Raw genomic sequence first — 18,240 nt, forward strand, 5'->3', positions numbered from 1 at the left:
AATTTGGCTGAAACAGGGTTAATGACTATGAGTTCAGCATCATCTAATAATGCCAGATATGTGTGTTACTTTTAAATTCTACCTTCTTCAGAGCACTTTGAAAAACACCTGATGCTTTAGCATGAGAGGACTATCATTCTTGTTTTACAAAGAAGGACGCTGAAGCTTACAGAGAAAAGATGTTTGGTTAAGTCAGTCGTACTTGTCAGTGACATTCCAGGAGTCACAGCTGCCAGATCCTCAGTCTTCCCGATGGCTCGTATCAGGTCACCCAAGATCGAAATGCATGGCTTTTTGGGGGAATCAGTCCTTTGAACTAGGTCCTCTGGTCTTTGGTCTATACCTTGGCTCTGTAGGGCAGAAATAAAATTTTAGGGCTTTGACTCGAAAGAGTAAAGCCAGAGTCAGGGAAGCTTGGGTTTTACCTAAGGTGTCGCTTCTGCTAGGAAGCTTTACTCTCTTGGGCCATTGTCTCCTTACACTCTGAGAGGTCTTTCATTGCTTCTGATTTGGTTCTATGATGAATCTCTGAAGACTGCAGGTGGTTCATTCTCTCTCACTTGGCTCCTCCCTGAGTCAGAACCAACTGAGGGTCTTATTTTCTCTCATGACGGGTCACTTTCACCCGTGTTCATTGGAACCAATTATGGGAGAGAGAAAGCATGGTCTCATAGTGTCTAGCTATGTTCATTTACACGTTTGCTCAGGGCTCTGGGAAGCTAGATAATTTTTTGAGCAGTTACAGGTAAAATGATATCATCTGATGAGCAACAATGAAAAACACTTAGTGTCCACGCAGTGACAAAAAAAATAGTGCAACGTATGTTTCATCCAACAATTGGTTGGATGGTAGAAAATCTTGAACTATAAAAATAACACAACAGATTGTAACATGGGAGGTCTCCCACCCAAGCAGCCCCAGAGGTCTGTGCCTGCTGCTCATCAGCACCGTTGTACTTGAGCAACAGTTCTCTCAGGCCCACAGCCCAATTTCCAGCTTCTGTGTCTGTAATTGACTACTGGCAGGGTGGCTGGACTGTTTAGTGTGGCCCTTTTTGAAAGCGAAGCTTGTACAGGGAAGAAATCATTTATCTAGGGCAGTTGAGAGGGAGATAGGTGGGAGAGAGGGTGAAAGAGAGAGACACACAAGGAGAAGTAGAGAGAGAGACACACACACACACAGAGATAGACATAGAGACTCACAGAGGCAGGGAGACAGGAGAGAGTGAGGAAGAGATACAGGGAGAGAGGGAAGTAGTTTGTCTCTCTGTACAATCCATGATATATTGTACAAATATTTATTGAGTGCCTACTGTATGTCAGACATAGACTAACAATCCAGGAATGAACAAATCGGACGATTCTCTGACTTCAAGAGACTTACTTTCTGTATAACCATACAAATGAACCTGCCTTAAGCACAATCGCATAACTACTGAATACACTCAGCACTGTAACCAGTAGCAGTCCCAATCCCACATCTTCTTGTGTTGTTTGCTCCAGCCTCTAGTAGGTAATATCTGCAGACTAGACAAAGGTCTCCTCTGAGCCAGGGGCTCCAGAGATATGTGGTGTCCTAAAAAATTCCACAACATATTTCACTTAGTGTTCGGGGTTTTATTTGGTTCAAGGGTCTTCTGTCTCTTAAAGATAACCCAGGCTTCTCTTGAGCGTTTAAAAGTCTTTTATGAAGGTTGTACTCTGGTTCAGGCAGCAGGCATCTAATTTGATGAACAGACAGACCGAGGTAACCCAGACAGCCAGGAGGAGGCTGGAAAGAATATCGGGGCACATGTAAAAGTTTCAAATCTTTCCATCTTGGCTGCACCAGAAGCTCTTTCCACAGGCTGTTCAATGCAAGTTTGATTCCCTCCTGAAATAGTCATTCACAATAGTGAATAACTTCTCTAGGACAGTGTTGGATTGTAGAACCCAACACAGATATTTTACCACCTCTTAAGACTTATTTCCTTTTACCATTTTTTGAGTAGTTCATTGTAGAGCATTTAAATATCAAGATAGATTAAAAGCCACAATCAAAACCATCTGATTAAAATAAAATATATAAATTATCTGTATGTCAATATACTAAAAATATGACATAATACAATGTAAATCAACAATTATTAAGACATAATAACAACTTCCTGTTATCTGTATGTACTGGTCTTTGCTACTGTATGACTTGCAGACCTTAGTAAATGAAGACTTTATTTAAGCTCTGAGGTCATAGGGGCCTAGTTATACCTTGGCCTGACAGTTCAGAGACGTGAAGCTCGGACTTTAGTTGTGTCTCTGTTGGTAAAGTGCTTGTCTAGCATGCTCAAAGTCCTGGGATTGTTGTCTGGTACCACAGAAAACTGGATGTGATGGTACATGATTGTAATGCTAGCACATGGGAGGCAGAGGCAAAGGGATTAGAAGTTCAAGATCATCCTTGGCTATGTATGAGTTTGAGACCAGCCTGGACTTACTGGGACATTTTACAAAACAAAATAGAGCAACAAAACCCTAAGCCCCAAACTCACCAGAGATATAGAAATTGGTATTGAGTATTTCATTAGAAAGGCAGGCTCAAAGTTCATCCCAGCCTTATGGTGAAAAAGCTATTTACCACAGTGGGTAGAAACTAGGAATATCAGTACCATGTCGAGCCTAGGGCTTCACTGTGAAACAGGAAGACTCTGAGAGCAGGGTTGACACAGGCTCCTCACAAGGAAACAAATCTTCTAAGTCTTCAGAAATACTACTGAGGACCCCGGGAGAGCTGGGTCTCTCCAACTTTCTGACCAAAATATTGGACTGTGTATTTATTATCCTTGTTTGAGCCACCAAATGGCTGTGTGTGGATGTGTAGTTTCCTTGGACCTTTCCATCAGTGAAATGGCATTGTTATCTTTTCCTCAGAGCCAGCATTCATTAGCTGTCCAGTAAATGGTTGTTATGTAAGTATGTAAATAAATGAAGAATGAAGGAAAAAGCAAAAAACAAACCAAGTGGGGGAAGCATTAACAAATGGACAACGGAGAAAAGGAGCATACAAAGTGTGTTAATTAGCAGTGTTACTACTGCTCGGAATAGCTTGCTGTGATTTTCCCTAAATTCTCATCAGCTAATGCCCATTTATGGGGCATTTTTGGGGGACACGTACCATTCCATCTAGCCTTCCCAGAAACGGTGTGGCAGACTTCTCTTTCCCACTCCTCTCTGCTTTATGGTGACCTGGCTGAGATCAGAAACCAAAATGACTGACTCACTATCTCCCATGCCAAGAAGTGTCTATGGCTGACTTGGAGCCTGGAACATTCTATTCCCGTGGGTGTCTTTATTCAGCACCTCCTCAGCCACAAAGCTGCAATGGTGCTGAAGGAAGTTAATGCCACGAGAGCGACTTCAGCAATTCCCACTTCCAGAGAAAAAAGTAAAGATCACACAACCATTAGGTTTACTTTACCAAATTCAAGGTGACGGGTAACAGAGTTTCCTTTGGGTCTTCTTCCTTTAGATCAATACAAGGAAAGCACAGACAGAGATACAATCCTAGAGGTTGGTAAGTGGTTGCTAATCATCACTGAGTGGTCTCAAGTTCAAGTGGAATAGCACACATTGCTGTTTTCAGTACTGTGTGCAGGTGTGTTTGGGTTTGGGAAAGTTTTTGAGTTTATCTCATATAAAGGAGTCTGATTTACTCTAAGGGCGCGTGGCCTTCTCTTTCTGTGTAGAGATCTTTTTGTGTACAAAGCAGCTCATCTTTCTGAAATAGAACCAAATCTCTATTTCTCATTTCCATGTACTCCTCAGCCCATTCTAGCCTGACTTCTTACCTCTCTCTAACATGGCCCTTGATGAAGGAACTGGGACTTCCCATGTCACTAAATCCCAGGAAGTTGTGATTCTACATCCCTTCCTCCCTCATCAGTACTGGGTATGACTGACCACTAGTTCTCTGTGGTTTCTGTGATTACATTAAGTTTTCTATGTTCCTAGCTGCTTCTTCTCTTCTTAATGAAATCATCCATGCCCAGGAACATATTGGAGGTCTTCAAGGATTGATTCTGTGCTCCTCTCTCCTCAGTTCTGACTTTCTTTGTATATGGCAGTATTCTCCCCGTGCCTTCACATTGAGTCTCAGTGGATCTCTATGCTCATTAGGACAGCATGGTTCCATTGCAGTGACAATGACAACCCCCTCCCCATTCCCTTGACAACCCCCCCCATTCCCTTGCTCTAATAATACACTTGTGGTCACTTCTGAGTGCCATCTCAGCAGTTCAGGCTGCTTTCATTTTGTGCCTGGGTCACTGCAACACATGGCTTTTACCACAGTGCATGTCAGTGGAAGGCAGCACGGAGAGCCCTGCCTACCTGCTCCTCACGCTTACAGCCTTCGGGTTAGGAGTAGTCACATTCCTTTCACTTAGCTCCAGAGGAAGCTGAGCAATGTCCTGTGTTCTTGGGACAAGGAGAGTGAAATCAGTCTTGGTGAACTCCTACCATTTTCCCTAGGTACGATTCCACCTTAGAGACCAAGCCTAGGTCTCTTGTCAGCACCTTAACCCCTTCAGTTGGTTACATGAGATTCTTCTTCACCAGGAAACCTCAGAAAAAAATAATGCTGGACCAGGGATGTAACTCAGTAGTGGAGCACTTTCTGAGCATGTGCAAGACTCTACATTTGATTCACAGCACAGCTAAAAAGAAAGGAAAACAAACAAACCCAGCTCACACAGTATCCCCAAGTGAGCTTATAATACACACTCAAAAGCTGTCTCTCTCAAAATCTTCCTTCTGCAAGAACAGCTGAATAAATACTTATTCAAAACTCCTACAGAACAGGACTGCCTGTGGTGGGGTTGTGTAGTTTCTCAAGTCCTAAAAACGTGGTCTGGCATTCCAATAACCAATCAACTCATGTGTGCCTGAACTCTCAGTGTTGATCTTTGTCACCACGTCTATCAAGTTTACCTTCTGCTGACATCTGTCTATCCTCAGGGTAGCTTCTTGTCTAATTTACCATTCCCTGTGAACAGCACAGTGCAACGCTCTTCAAACTGGTTACCATGTCTTCCACTCTTGCCCCTGGCTAGGCTGTTCTCTACACTGAAGCCAGAGGAATCTGGGTAAAACTCCAGTTCCTGCTTAGAGTATTCCAAGTTTACCCTTGCTTTTTACAATGGACCAAGATCTTCAACCAAACTGAATCCCACCATGGCTGACATTAGTCTGTTTTCCAGCCTCTTCTAGTTCTCTGTGATGAGCACCCAGAACTTCGGGACAGCCCAGCCTTCCTTTCTCTTCCTGTTGCTCCCATTTACCCTTCAGGCTTCTGGTACTTCCTTGGTGGCACTTGCTTAGGTGAAGCCCCACTGTATCTTTCCCATATAGCGCTTACCATTGATTTAATTGAATTTCTAGCTTGACTACTTAATTCATGTCTATCATATTTACTGAAATGTTCACTCCATTTGGACAGGAACCATTTCTGTTTTATTTATTTTGCTCATCACCTTGCACAGTTTGTGCTATATGGGAGATGCTCAATAAATATTTGTTGGGTAAACTTCTGATGTTCCATAAATACTAAATACTTGCTATGTTAGGATTCTCGAGAATAAAAATAATTCCTGCTTTCAAATGACTTAAGTGGATGATAGAAGTCAGCATATAAATAGATCATGCTTCAGTTGAGTTGAATGGTTGATGGTGATATGGGATAGACAGCAAAGATCTGGAATCTTCTCCTGCTCTCCCAAGTTTTTCTGTGATCTAAGATTAAAACTTCTTAAGGGTAGAAGTGTTCTCTGTTAGGTGCTATACATTTTTATACCTGAAATATACAATTCATCTAAACTTTTTATTAATGTAATGGTATACTCACTATACTGAGATATGAATAAATATTCATGTCTAAATTAAGATGTACTGCTGCAGGGTCAGTGTATGTGCAGGTCCATAGTGCTTTCTTGTCTCCCAGGGCCAACTGGAAAATACAACTACCCCTTCTCTCCCCTCAGTAATATCTGTTCAGTGCCAGAGCAAAGCATTCATTTCCTTTCTCAGGTCTTCCAGAGACGGAATACTGGGCAGCTGGATTTCTTCAAGCGTTGGCGGAGTTATGTAGAAGGTTTTGGGGATCCCATGAAGGAGTTCTGGCTTGGTATGATCTCTGAGACTCAGGAAGGTGGGGTTGTGGGAGGATAGTATTCTTCTTGATGAGCTGGTCAGGTCATTTAAGGAAGCTCCCCATTTTCAAGAAGAGGTCCAAAGGACAGGGACACTGTGTGGTGTGGCCATGCTGTTGGGAAGGTTCTTGCACAGCAGTGATGGGTGAAGAGATAGGCCTGCCTGAGATGGCTTTTACTGCATACCTAAGTTCTACAGAATCTTTTCAGAGCCTGGCTTTCATATAACCACAGTAGAAAGACAGGTGATTGATTTGGATCGCAGGCTCTCATTAAGAGGACGTGCTAGCTGTTTCTGTAAGTCTGCAGGTACAGCCAGACATTAAGGACCTTAGTTTTGCCCATTTTCCCTCTGCTCTCTTTTTGAGCAGATGTTCACAGAGAGTTAAATAGCCAATAAAACATCTACTGGGAAATACACATTTTTTAAATTGAATCTGGGTATTCAGTGTCTACTAGAGTATATGATGTTTGTGTTTAGCTAGGTACAAGAGTCCCCTTTGATATCTGAGGATGAGTAGTTACTTGTTCTATTGGGGTGGAGCCAGTGGGCAGATTATCCCAATACTATAAATTCTCTCCTATCTGATGACATTTCACGAAGCCATTAGCATTGCCATGCCAAAGAAATAAGAGTGAGAATATTAGCATCCCAGAGAAAGAGTTGGGGAAGCCCTTTATTAGCAGAGAAGATTAAATACTAAGATGACTTTTATCTCTGAATGTCTCAGATGCAGACAGTGAGAGCTCATGCACACATGAGTTGATTGGTTATTTGATTCCATTCCATGTTTTTAGGACTTGATAAACTACACAATCTCACCACCGGCACTACCACTCGGTATGAAGTGAGGGCAGACTTACAGACTTTCAACGAATCTGCCTATGCCGTATATGACTTCTTCCAAGTGGCATCCAGCAAAGAGCGGTACAAGCTGTCGGTTGGGAAATACAGAGGCACAGCAGGTAAGAGGGATGTCTCACTCTGGGTGTCTCCTTGTCACTATCATCTAAGGATTGCTTTGATATGTGCCATGGATGTGGGCCATGGGATGAAGAGGTTGGGTGTCTTCTGCAACACTTTGTGGTATTTTGATATGAATTAAGACAGAAAAACGATTAGTCAAGCAGTAAGAACTTTAGATCTCATTAACTTACATATCGGGGACAATACAAAGATGAGTAGTTTAAACAGGGACTCAGCCTCTGTTAGCCACTCACTAGATTTTGGCCAGCGGGTGACGTGTTCAGTTGTACAGTGAAAGGAACACAATTAAGCATCATGGCTGAAATGTTGGAATTATACTGACAAGTATTTTAAGAGGGGATGGTTTGATTGTAGTTATTGCTTTAGCAATGGCATTTTAAAGATAATATTTATGCCTTCTCTGTCTGCTTTGATTCTGAGTTTGGTGTAACCATGTCTAAATGTGTTGCGGGCAAGATTAGCTAACTGTATAGGACATAGTCTTTCTTCTCTAAAGCACAAAGAGGAGAATAACTTTTGCAGACGAAGTGCTGTGGTGAATAAACAGCTAAGGGACAAGGACCTGAGTGGTTAGGGGAAGCTTCCTAGAGGACATGGGGGGTGAAATTGGCTCAGACAGAGGGTCAAACACAGATGCAAGGAAAGGAAGGGAATTACCACATCTAAGCGTTCCCAGGAGGAATAGAGGACCAACCCAAGGCAAACAGATTGCTGTGTATTCCGAAAGATTTGTAGAGCATCTTAAAATTGTATTCTCAAGGATCTCTGAGGTCTAGGGTTATGATCTGAAATGGTCAACTATGAATGGAAAATGTTGAGGTTTGATCCTTTGCTATGTATTATAAATGCTAAACAATAGCCCTTAAGGCCTGGTAGTCCCCAGGGATGAGAGAATCTGCATGTAGACCCAAGTGACAAATGTAACCTTGTCCCCAAGTCATCGCTTATTGGTAAATGAAGATGCCTAGAGCCTATAGCTGGGAAGAAGATGGGCAGGATTTTAGTTTCGGGGCTTGGTGTCAGAGGTAGGGACTATGAAGGTGAGAGAGAGAGAGAGAGAGAGAGAGAGAGAGAGAGAGAGAGAGAGAGAGAGAGAGAGAGAGAGGGAGAGAGAGAGGAGGGTGGAGAGATGCTATAGGGTAGGCAAGTTATGAAGATATGGTCATGAGGGCTGGTGATTGCAGTTAAGAGTGGCCTAGATGGAACATAATGATTTAATATGGAGCTATTGATAGGGAAGTAGAAACTAATAACACAGAGGGTTGATATCTGTCCAGCTCTAGTGCATAAGGCTTATTATAAATATAAAGGTTGTGTGTCTTTTATTTGGGAACCGAATGATCAAAGGCAAGGTAGAAACCTCTGATTGAGATTAAATACTTTCTATAACAGAAAAATTTTTTTGAATTCTATAATTTCTTTTCTTAAAACCATAATATAATTTTGCTCATTTCATAATATCTAGCACAAAGCCTGGTACAGAGTTAATAAGTTTTAAAACAATAAAATTTCCATCAGGATTTTTCTGTCTAAGTTCATGGATACTTAATACCCTAAGAGGAATAAATCCTGAGTTTGTTTGATAAGGTACTGTGGGAGCAGGGGGATGCCTGTCACAAGGTGGTTGCACTGGGCCAAGTTGGAACTGTCCAAGGATTCTAAGCAGGTCTTGCATGGGAAAGAGTGTGCAAAGAATTGTTTCTGGGGAGAATAATTGCACTGCAGCTACAAAGCCCATTTTGCTTTGGATTCGCCCCTTCCTTCCTTAGACCTACTGTATCTCTGTGGGCTGGAGATGGGCTGCTCGGTTTGCATTCTAAGTGGAACACAAGCCATGGGAGTCAGCTCTGAAAGTCAGGCTACTGGGGAAGGGAGTGGAAGCGAACGTATTCTAAATTAATTGACTCTCCCCAGGTACATTATCCACACTTTAACTCTGCCTAGGAGATAACTCCTGTTCTAAAGTTGCTCAGGCCAATGAGGCTGCTCAGTGAGGATTTTTCTGGTTTTTGTTTTTGTTTTGTTTTAATTCATGGAGGAAGAGGCAGCTTGGATACAACTGGGAAAAATGGATGGACCTTTGTTTATGTGATTATCAGGATAGTTACAGAGTGATTTAAATGGTCATAATGGTAATTATTTTTAAGACAGGCAATGATCATGTAGCCCAGGCTAGCATGCAACTTGTGATCTTCCTGCCATGGCCTCTTGAGTGCTGGGGTTAAGGTATTTACTGTCATACATGGTGATCATAATACTTTAATACTAAAACAACACAGATTCACTGTCTCAGAGGACCAAGCTCTTACCTCATCTTTAAATAAGGTCAGATTGCATTTCTGATGGCTTCATTCTCTAACCATTTAGAATAATAAAGGATCTGCAGGCCAGTCTTCAATTTCCCATCTGGGCCTCCTTCTATTCTGGTCTTAGTCTAGCTGCAATCTATCTGGCTATCTTTCATGCTTTCAGTGAGACTTAGGCTTTCCCTCTCAGGTTAGAGTCTCAGGTTTTACATGCCTCATACCTGAGATCTTCCTGGACACGTTTGAAGTCAGGTGTTTCTCTTCAGCTCCCATACCTCCCGTTTCCCCCAAACCTGGCATCCTTCTTGGCTCCTTGGTTGAGACTTCATTCAGACCCATCTTTCCCTTTCCTTTCTCGGACCATTAAACATTGCCTTTTCTTAGCCTAGTTAACATAACTCAGCAAATGAGCTGATGCTAATGCGAAAGGGAGTCAACATATTCTTATTCTCCTCCCAGGTACCTTATTTGCATTTTAACTGTGACTAGGGGGTAATTCCCATTCTAAGGTTGTTCAGGCCAATAGGGCCAGCCAGTGGAGGATGTCTTTTTTTAAATAGGAAGCCTTGGGAGACTCTCAAATCACACAGCATTTAGACAGCCATCCAGTCTCCCTGTGTGTACCATCACGCCTACCTTTATGTCCTGCATTACAACGGCAGGGTCAGTGGCATTTTAGCTTTCCTTGTTATGCTTTGGTTCTGATGAGGGTTTTAAAATCTAGGAAGCTTCTGGCTATGATGAGGTACAGGGTAGAAGATGGATGTTCAAATGGAAGGTGAAGGTCTTCCTATCTCTATGCACGACACCTATCCCCGTGTCTAGCTTCATTAATGCTTTCATTACAGCAGAAATGCACAGCATTAGTGGAAAGGTGAGGCTTCGAGCTTGTCCCTACCGCAGATTGTTCAGTTGGACTGATAGCTTCTCATTTTCGTTGAAATAATACTGCTTTTGTTTGCTTCTTTTTCTTCTTCTCTTCCTCCTCCTCTCTTCTTCTGCTTCTCCTCCTCCTTCTCTCCTTTCCTCCTCCTCTTACATTTTCACCCCCTCCATCTTTTTCCAAAGGAGACTTCAGCAAGATGACAGAATGTTAACTTAGTTTCTGATGCTGAATCTTACAGGCTTTCCTATAAGTTCTACCATTGAGATGTAGTTCGTTTATGTAGAGATGGCAACACAAACAGACTCTGCCAGAGTTTCCACTGGGCTACCCAACTATTTACAGCTTATTTCATGCCCCTCTTGCATGAGGATCAGCCATTCTGGATGTTCAAGGGATGGGCCATTCTCCTGGGGCACTTGGCAATGTAACTGAAGATCTCTAACAACATTTAATAGTCCAGGAATGATAAAGTCTATACAGAGTTGTCTTAACCCAAAGCCAGTGTTCCCTATATTTTGAAATGGAGTTTTAAAGGCTGGCATTTGAGAAAAAAAAAAGAATGAATAGATTCACAGAGAAAAAGAAAAGCTAGATGTTCACCACTATTCTTTCCTTGCTACCTTCAATCTCAGGGAACAGATAGTCAAGGTCTAGCCTCACAGCCCTTTGTCTGAATGTGGCTCACGGGGCTACGATGTTCATGGCTTCGCCTGATCTCAGGTCTTAGGTGGAGGCTGCAGAATCATTATCATTCTTTCTGAACTACAAAGCACTGGAGAATAGTAGTATTCAGAGTGACATTTTGCTGAGATGGGCAGTTACCAGCTCAGTGGCTGTACTGGCTGGTTTTGTGTGTCAACTTGACACAAGCTAGCATCATCACAGAGAAAGAAGCCTTGGTTGAGGAAATGCCTCTCTGAGAACCAGCTGCAAGGCATTTTCTCAATTAGTGATCAATTCAGGAAGGTTCAACCCATTGTGGGTGCTGCCACCCATGGACTGGTGGTCCTGGGATCTATAAAATGTCAGGCTGAGCAAGCCAGAGGAAGCAAGCCAGTAAGCAGTGCCCTCTATGGCCTCTGCATCAGCTGCTACCTTTAGGTTCTAGCTTTTCTTAAGTTCCTGTCCTGACTTTGCCCACTGATGACCTATGATCTGGAAGGGTAAACCAAATAAATCCTTTCCTTTTCCACTTGCTTTTTTGGCCATGGAGTTTTATCACAGCAATAAAAACCAGTGCTATACCTTGAGTGGGCTTAGACCTTTTATGAGTCTTCTATAACCCTTCTACCCACAACTAAGAACAGTTTCTGGCAAAGCCAAAAACAAGACATTTAGAATAAGTTTCATTAGCAGTTTCTCCTAACACTAATACAAGGAAGTCTAAGCATCATTGGTTTAACTCATTTTTTAATTCATTACTTTTGAACATCCATGTAGTCTAGACTGGCCTCAAACTTGCAACTCTCATGCCTTAGCTTCCAGAGTTCTGGGGTTAAGGAATGTTCATCGCACTCAGATTAACTTTGTTTTACTTCGGGAAAATAAAATCATTGATTCAGAATAATACCTCAGCTAGGGCCAGTTATTTTCTGATTCATGAGCATAGTCATTTTCTATACTCTGAACAATAATTTGGCTTCAGTTTCTGGAAAGTAGAAAATCCATATGCAGAAATAATAATAATAATTAATAATAAAAATGTTCCAAACACACCAAAGCTCACTTTTTTTTTCTAGTCCAGGGTCCAAGGTTAGAAAACTGAAGATATCTTCGAGAAAGCATTTGTCTGGGTCTTGGAAAATAAGCTCTGGGAACCTCATATTCAATCTAGGAAAGCTGTGTTTATTAAACGAACATTACTAGGGGAGCCATTGTGTGTTATTTCAAGCTGTAATTAACTACGGGAAATCTGGAGGGAGGAAAGAATATAAACAAATAAAGCGACAGCCTGTCTTTTTCTTTGACTGGAAGAAATTCATGGAGGTGTAGCCATATTGGTTTTTGAGCCCAAAGGATCCTGCCTCTGCTGCATGAGGCATGAAGGGATCACCGTTGAGTTTACAGATTTGGAGGGACAAATTACTATCTTCCTGTCTTGGTGTTTCCATTGCTATGAAGAGACACCATGACCAAGGCAACTCTTATAAAGGACAGCATTTAATTAGGACTGTCTTATAGGTTCTGAGGTTCAGTCCATTATTATCTTGGGAAGTATGGCAACATCCAGGCAGGCATGCCACTGGAGGAGCTGAGAGTTCTACATCTTGCTCTAAAGGCAGCTAAGAGAAGATGGCTCTTCCATGTTAGGTGTAGCTTCAAAGCTCACCCTCACTTCCTCCAATAAGGCCACACATCCTAACAGCACCACTCCTATGGGCCAAACATTCAAACCACCACACTTCCCTTTGCACAAGGGGTTATTAACTTTCCAGAGGGGCAGGGGATGCTGGAGACCGAACTGGGGGCCTTGAACTTCCTAAGTGTACATTACCTTTGTGCCCATGTCCCCAACTCCTATAAACTCTTTCCATACCTTCTTTAACTTACCCCAACAGAGATTTCAAGAACAATAATCTCTATTGCCAGAGCCTAACATAGGGCTTACCCATCACAGGGGAGTGTACATTCTCTGAATAAGTGTTCAGATGAAGTTACAGCTGTGTCAGGACCACATGAAGGGCTGTTGAAGACACATGGCATGCTCCCACCCTATGTGTGTTTCCAGTTTTGCATGCCTGAGTTAAACCTAGAATGTGCACTTTTAGTAGGTTCTCAGGTACTGTTGGTGACTTAGGTTTTGGGGATTGCCTCCAGAACTATTGTTGAAGGCCATTAGAGATAGACTGTACTTACTAGTAGGAATGAAGCCGTTTGTGGGAGTGAGGAAGCCCCAGGGAATCTATGTTTCAGCAGGAATTGCCATGCTAGACTCTGAGAACCAACACTGAGTCTTGGCAGTCTCATTTGTGTAGTCTGGGACCTCAGGTTGCTATCAGTGAATTCCTAGGATTTTATTTCTGTATGGGATCCAGAGAAGCCCAGCCCACCTTGTAGGCCTGTGAAAGTCACAGCAATTAGATGTAAATGTGAGTGTCATTGTTACAGGAGGGGAACTTGATTAAGCCTGTGATTGATATGGGCTCTTATTGCCTTTTATGAGCTGAAAAAGCAAGTAAACTTCTAAATGGATGACGAATGTGGTAGGGGAAAGAGGTGCCATATGAGTGAAGTAATTAAAGCAGATTTCAGACAAGATGTAACGAAGCATTAAATTGTACATGTGTCCCCAGAAGAACTCTAGAAGTTCAGGTGTGTGTGTGTGTGTGTGTGTGTGTGTGTGTGTGTGTGTGTGTGTGTGTGTGTGTGTATGCTCGCCTGTGTGTGATGAGATGGAGGGAGAAGATCAACTAGTAGAGTTGAGCTGGGCTATAGGGAGGTGAGGGTTTGAACAGTGGAGGGCAGAGAGCAGATGGACCTGTTCACCACACTAGTAAAGACAATGGGGTCGGATGTTGCACATAGAAGGCAGCCCAGTGACAAACCTGCACACCAAGCAGGATGAATCATCTTTTCCATGGTGGAAAGTAGGATGCTTAAGAAAGTGAAATGGATACTCCCACAGGGTCCAGGAGAAGGAGTGAGAGGGAAGGTTGCATAGGCCCTCAGAGATGAAAAGAGGCCTCAGTGGCAGCTGTGTAGAGGCGGGAAGGATGACTTGAGAAAGTAGGGCTAGATCAAGGGTATGGTATCAAACAAAGAGCATGGGTTTTGGGTTGGGGTGGCAGGGAGAATGGTCACCATAGTAAATGCAAAAAGACAGAATGTTTATATTGAATAAATGGTGGCTAGACTTTTGTTGTGCTGGTAGAACTTCCAAGTGAAAATGCTGCCAAGGTTGATGGAGAAACAGGTGTGGTGTTGGAGTGTCAGGCCAGCAAGAACAACTGTTCGTCTACACTGTGGTTCCATTTTGAGTTAGTTGTGGCTACCCGTGATTCACAGTTGGATCCTTGGTGTTTTGGTCCTAGATATTTCTCGCTGGGGCCTCTCCTCTCATAGCTCTTGACTCCTTTCATTCTCCTACAGGGGATGCTCTTACCTACCACAATGGATGGAAGTTCACAACTTTCGACAGAGACAATGATATTGCCCTCAGCAACTGTGCGCTGACACATCATGGTGGCTGGTGGTATAAGAATTGTCACCTGGCCAACCCGAATGGCAAATATGGGGAGACCAAGCACAGTGAGGTAAGTGGCAGGTGAACAGCTTTTCTGTCACAAGCTTTGCCTCAGGCTTCATAGTGTTTCCAGATAATGAATACTTCATAGTGTGCGGCACACTGCCACACATCTATAAAGACCCATGATGTGAGTCACATGCTGTCTCACTTCATTTTTAAGTTTCTTTTGTAATATTTCTGAGCCAGGGTGGGCCTCGTGTAGCCCAGGCTGACCACACACTTGCCTTGTAGCTGAAGATGGCCATTAAACCCACGATCCTCTTGCCTTTGCTTTTTAAATTCTGGGATTATTATAGGCATCAGTCACCACATCTGGCTAAATTGTTGTTGTTGTTTATACAGACCCTTGCTAGATAGCCTAGGCTGGCCTTGGACTCTGAATCTTCCTACCTTAGCCTCCTAAGGATTGGGGTTACAGGTATGCACCACCATACCTAGCTATCAATGTATCTTTCTAATTCATAATCAGAACCTGTTATAGATTGAATTGTGGTAATGAGCAAGTTCGGTGGTTTAAAACAGACTTGCATAACTTAAAGCCTAGCGTTTCCTAATTCAAGACCACAGTGCCAGCAGATTCATTCTTGATGGAGTCTTGCTACCTGGTATGGAGACAGGCTCCTTCTAGCTAACTGTTCACACGACACAGAGAGAGGGCATCTGACCTCCTCTTCTATTGGGGGTGGGCATCTAAAAATGACACCTCAGAGAGCTGCCCCTGAATACTACCAAACTGAGCCAATAAAATTTCAATATGCAGAATTCGAGGAGAACACAAATATTAAATCCAAAGCCAGACACTTGGTTGTCTTTCTGGTCTCCTCTCCATTATAACAGAGCTGTTTTTTTTTTTTTTTTTTTTTTTTTTTTTTTGGTGCCTTGATCACTAGGTAAACAGGTTTTACTTTGGCTCAGACTTAGCCTCAGCTCCACTTTAACCCAAGCCACCAAGAGTCTGCTGCACCTTATTCTGTCCCTCTGTCAGGACAATGTTCAAGGCTCAGTGTATGTGAGGGCTCCTCTCTTGCAAACTCTTCTGTCTGTACTTTCTGGGACCTCCATGGTGACTTCTCGCCAGCTATAGGACACCTGTGACCCCTCTTGGCTTCTTGAAAATTACACTTTTCCCCTATTCACAGTCAAACTCCTGTCCTCCATAAACCTGCCATGAGACTCTAATTTCCAATCCTAGGTCCTGATCTTGGCCTTCAGGAAACCACCTCTCCCCAGAACTCACACATACCAATATTCCTGCAAATATTATCACTTCTCAAATCCAGGCTCATTCTTATTACTTTGGTTTTTACCACACAGCCAGAACTCCCAATTCTTATATGAATTTTCCCCCAAAGGATAGAAAAAATTTACCCCTAGGGCAATGAGGAGGGCTTGCCCAATAAATCATGGTGGCAGCATGTGGGTAGTCCAGGGAAACCTGTAATCAGAGATCAAATATTTGAAATGAGCAGCCAGCATTCCCTAAACCATCCCTGCATTTGCTAATAAAAGACATTCATCTGGTTAATGTGCTTTTCTCAGTCTGCGAGCCATTTAGCTTCTTGTTTATTATTTACCTCACAAATTAAAATACATAAAATTGGTCACTTGGGCTCTTTATTGGCCAGGTTGCAAGGTTATTAAGTGAATTAAATATTATTGTGCTCACCAGTCAAAAGACATAAAATGAAATTTAGTTTTCAGCAGGCCATTTGTTACCCCAGCGCTAATATCTAAACAGTCTAAATTGAAAATGATTTTACACAATTGGCTAATTAATATGTTTATTTTTACCTTTTACTTTTTTGGAAAAGAACAGCATGCAGCAATGACTGATTTGCTGCTCTCTGCCTAAGTTGACCCTCTTGTCAACCTTGTACCTCCCCTATATCTTGGGCTCACATTCCATCTTCCCACCGCTTCTTCTGTTCACTGAGCTTATCAAATTCCAGGTCGTTTTCCTCATCCATCAGAGAGAGAGAGAGAGAGAGAGGGAGGGAGGGAGGGAGGGAGGGAGGGAGGGAGGGAGAGAGGGAGGGAGGGAGAGAGGGAGGGAGGGAGGGAGAGAGGGAGAAGAAAGATGTCTTGCTCTCTAGGATTCCACCCAACCATAAACCATCTTACTCTTCTTCTCCCAAATGCTTCCTCTTGATGTTTGTTTGTTTGTTTTACAGGGGGTGAACTGGGAGCCCTGGAAAGGACATGAGTTCTCCATTCCTTATGTGGAGCTGAAAATCCGCCCCTTTGGTTACAGCAGAGACCGTTTCTCTGGCAGAAAGAAGCGGTCCATAGGAGGAAAGGCAAGAATGTTCTGAAGACCTGTCTGAGCTGTCTTCACAGGAGACAAGAGAAGCTTGGGGTGGGCAGGGTGGGTGGTGGTGACTGAGAGCTGAAGTTTGAGGGATCCTCATAACCTCTAACTTCTTAGATTGCTGGGTACACATTGCTAATGATGTCATCATACTTGGACCTTTAGATGTCCCTTCCATGTCATCTGCATGTTTGCCCGTCTCTACTGAGGGCCCCAAAGACCAACAATATTGTAACTGAACAGTACATATGGATAGGACATTATGTTTGGAACCACAAGGTTTTTCAGCTCACCCTTAATGACAGATGTATTGAATTAGGGTCAAAAGTTGACTCCTCCAGTGGAGCATCAATTGGAAATCTTTAGAAATTGGTGGAGATCTCTGTATGCATCTGATAGTATAGATTTTTGTAGGAAAAAAAAAACAAAAAAACTAAAGTTCTGATCCCCCAGGGGTCAGAGCTGAAGCAACCTGCTACTTGTGGTCTCCTGGTTCTCCTGGTTTTTGAGGGAAAAGTATAAATTTTACTCCTTTTAAACATTCTGTGTGGTGAAAAATCGAGACTACAAGGGCCTGCATTGCAGTCATAGTTAAATTCTGACTAGTCTCTAGCATTCTGGAGACCAAAACTCCCATTTTATTGCTATTTTTAGCTGCCCCCTTTCCAGATATTTGCATAATCTCTTTCATAGATCTGCATATGTTGTAAATAAATTTGCAGTCATTTCAACTTTAAATAACCCATCTCTCTAAATAACTGGTACCCTCAGCCTTTCCTGACTCACCTCCACACCTCCCCTCCCCCAGTCCATCAGCACTCAGCCTCCCTCCTTCCCTGCTCCCCACACTAGAAGCTTCCTCATATCATTCTTCTTGGGTGTTTGGTATCTTTTTGGAAGGTTTTCTGTAGCCAAGTCAGTGACCATTGCAGTAATTTAAATTTCTACTCAAGAAAACAAAAATAAACCATTTGATTTTTTAACAAGATGTCTTGTGTTGTTTTCTCCCCTTGAATTTGAGATTAAGTACAACTGAAGTGGTAATTTTAGCATTTGGCCGGCTCGCTTACACTGGAATTTGGTTGGCTATGCTTTCTTACCCATGTGACAGTAGGTGGAAACCAGTGCTCTTTGGAATGCAGCAGAAATGTAAGAGTGGGAAGGATGGCAAGTGTTCTAGAAGCTGCACTCCCCTCTGGTCTAGGGTGCGCTGGCTGCTTAGCTTTCACAGGTTTCACCTCTGGGTCTGTGCTAAGTCATACACCGGAAACCATTTGTGTCAACCTTTCAGGTTTTCAGGATCCCCATCCCGACCCAGGCGAAC

At 42.8% G+C, this 18,240-nt stretch overlaps 1 protein-coding gene across 2 annotated transcripts in view; it reads left to right on the forward strand.

Moving 5' to 3' along the window:
• TNN (tenascin N) overlaps window positions 1-16,920 on the forward strand; it is a gene marked incomplete at both ends in the record, with an annotated part of 55,799 nt that extends 38,879 nt beyond the window's left edge. For both annotated transcript variants that reach the window (XM_080920824.1, XM_080920825.1), the window contains 4 exons: window positions 6,061-6,157; window positions 6,981-7,148; window positions 14,452-14,615; window positions 16,780-16,920. In XM_080920824.1, the coding sequence (XP_080776950.1) occupies window positions 6,061-6,157; window positions 6,981-7,148; window positions 14,452-14,615; window positions 16,780-16,920 (570 nt within the window). The remainder of the gene's footprint in view (window positions 1-6,060; window positions 6,158-6,980; window positions 7,149-14,451; window positions 14,616-16,779) is intronic.
• Between the last annotated feature and the right edge of the window lie 1,320 nt (window positions 16,921-18,240).

Source organism: Micromys minutus, assembly GCF_963924665.1.
Source record: "Micromys minutus genome assembly, chromosome: 1".
Lineage (NCBI taxonomy): Eukaryota > Metazoa > Chordata > Mammalia > Rodentia > Muridae > Micromys > Micromys minutus.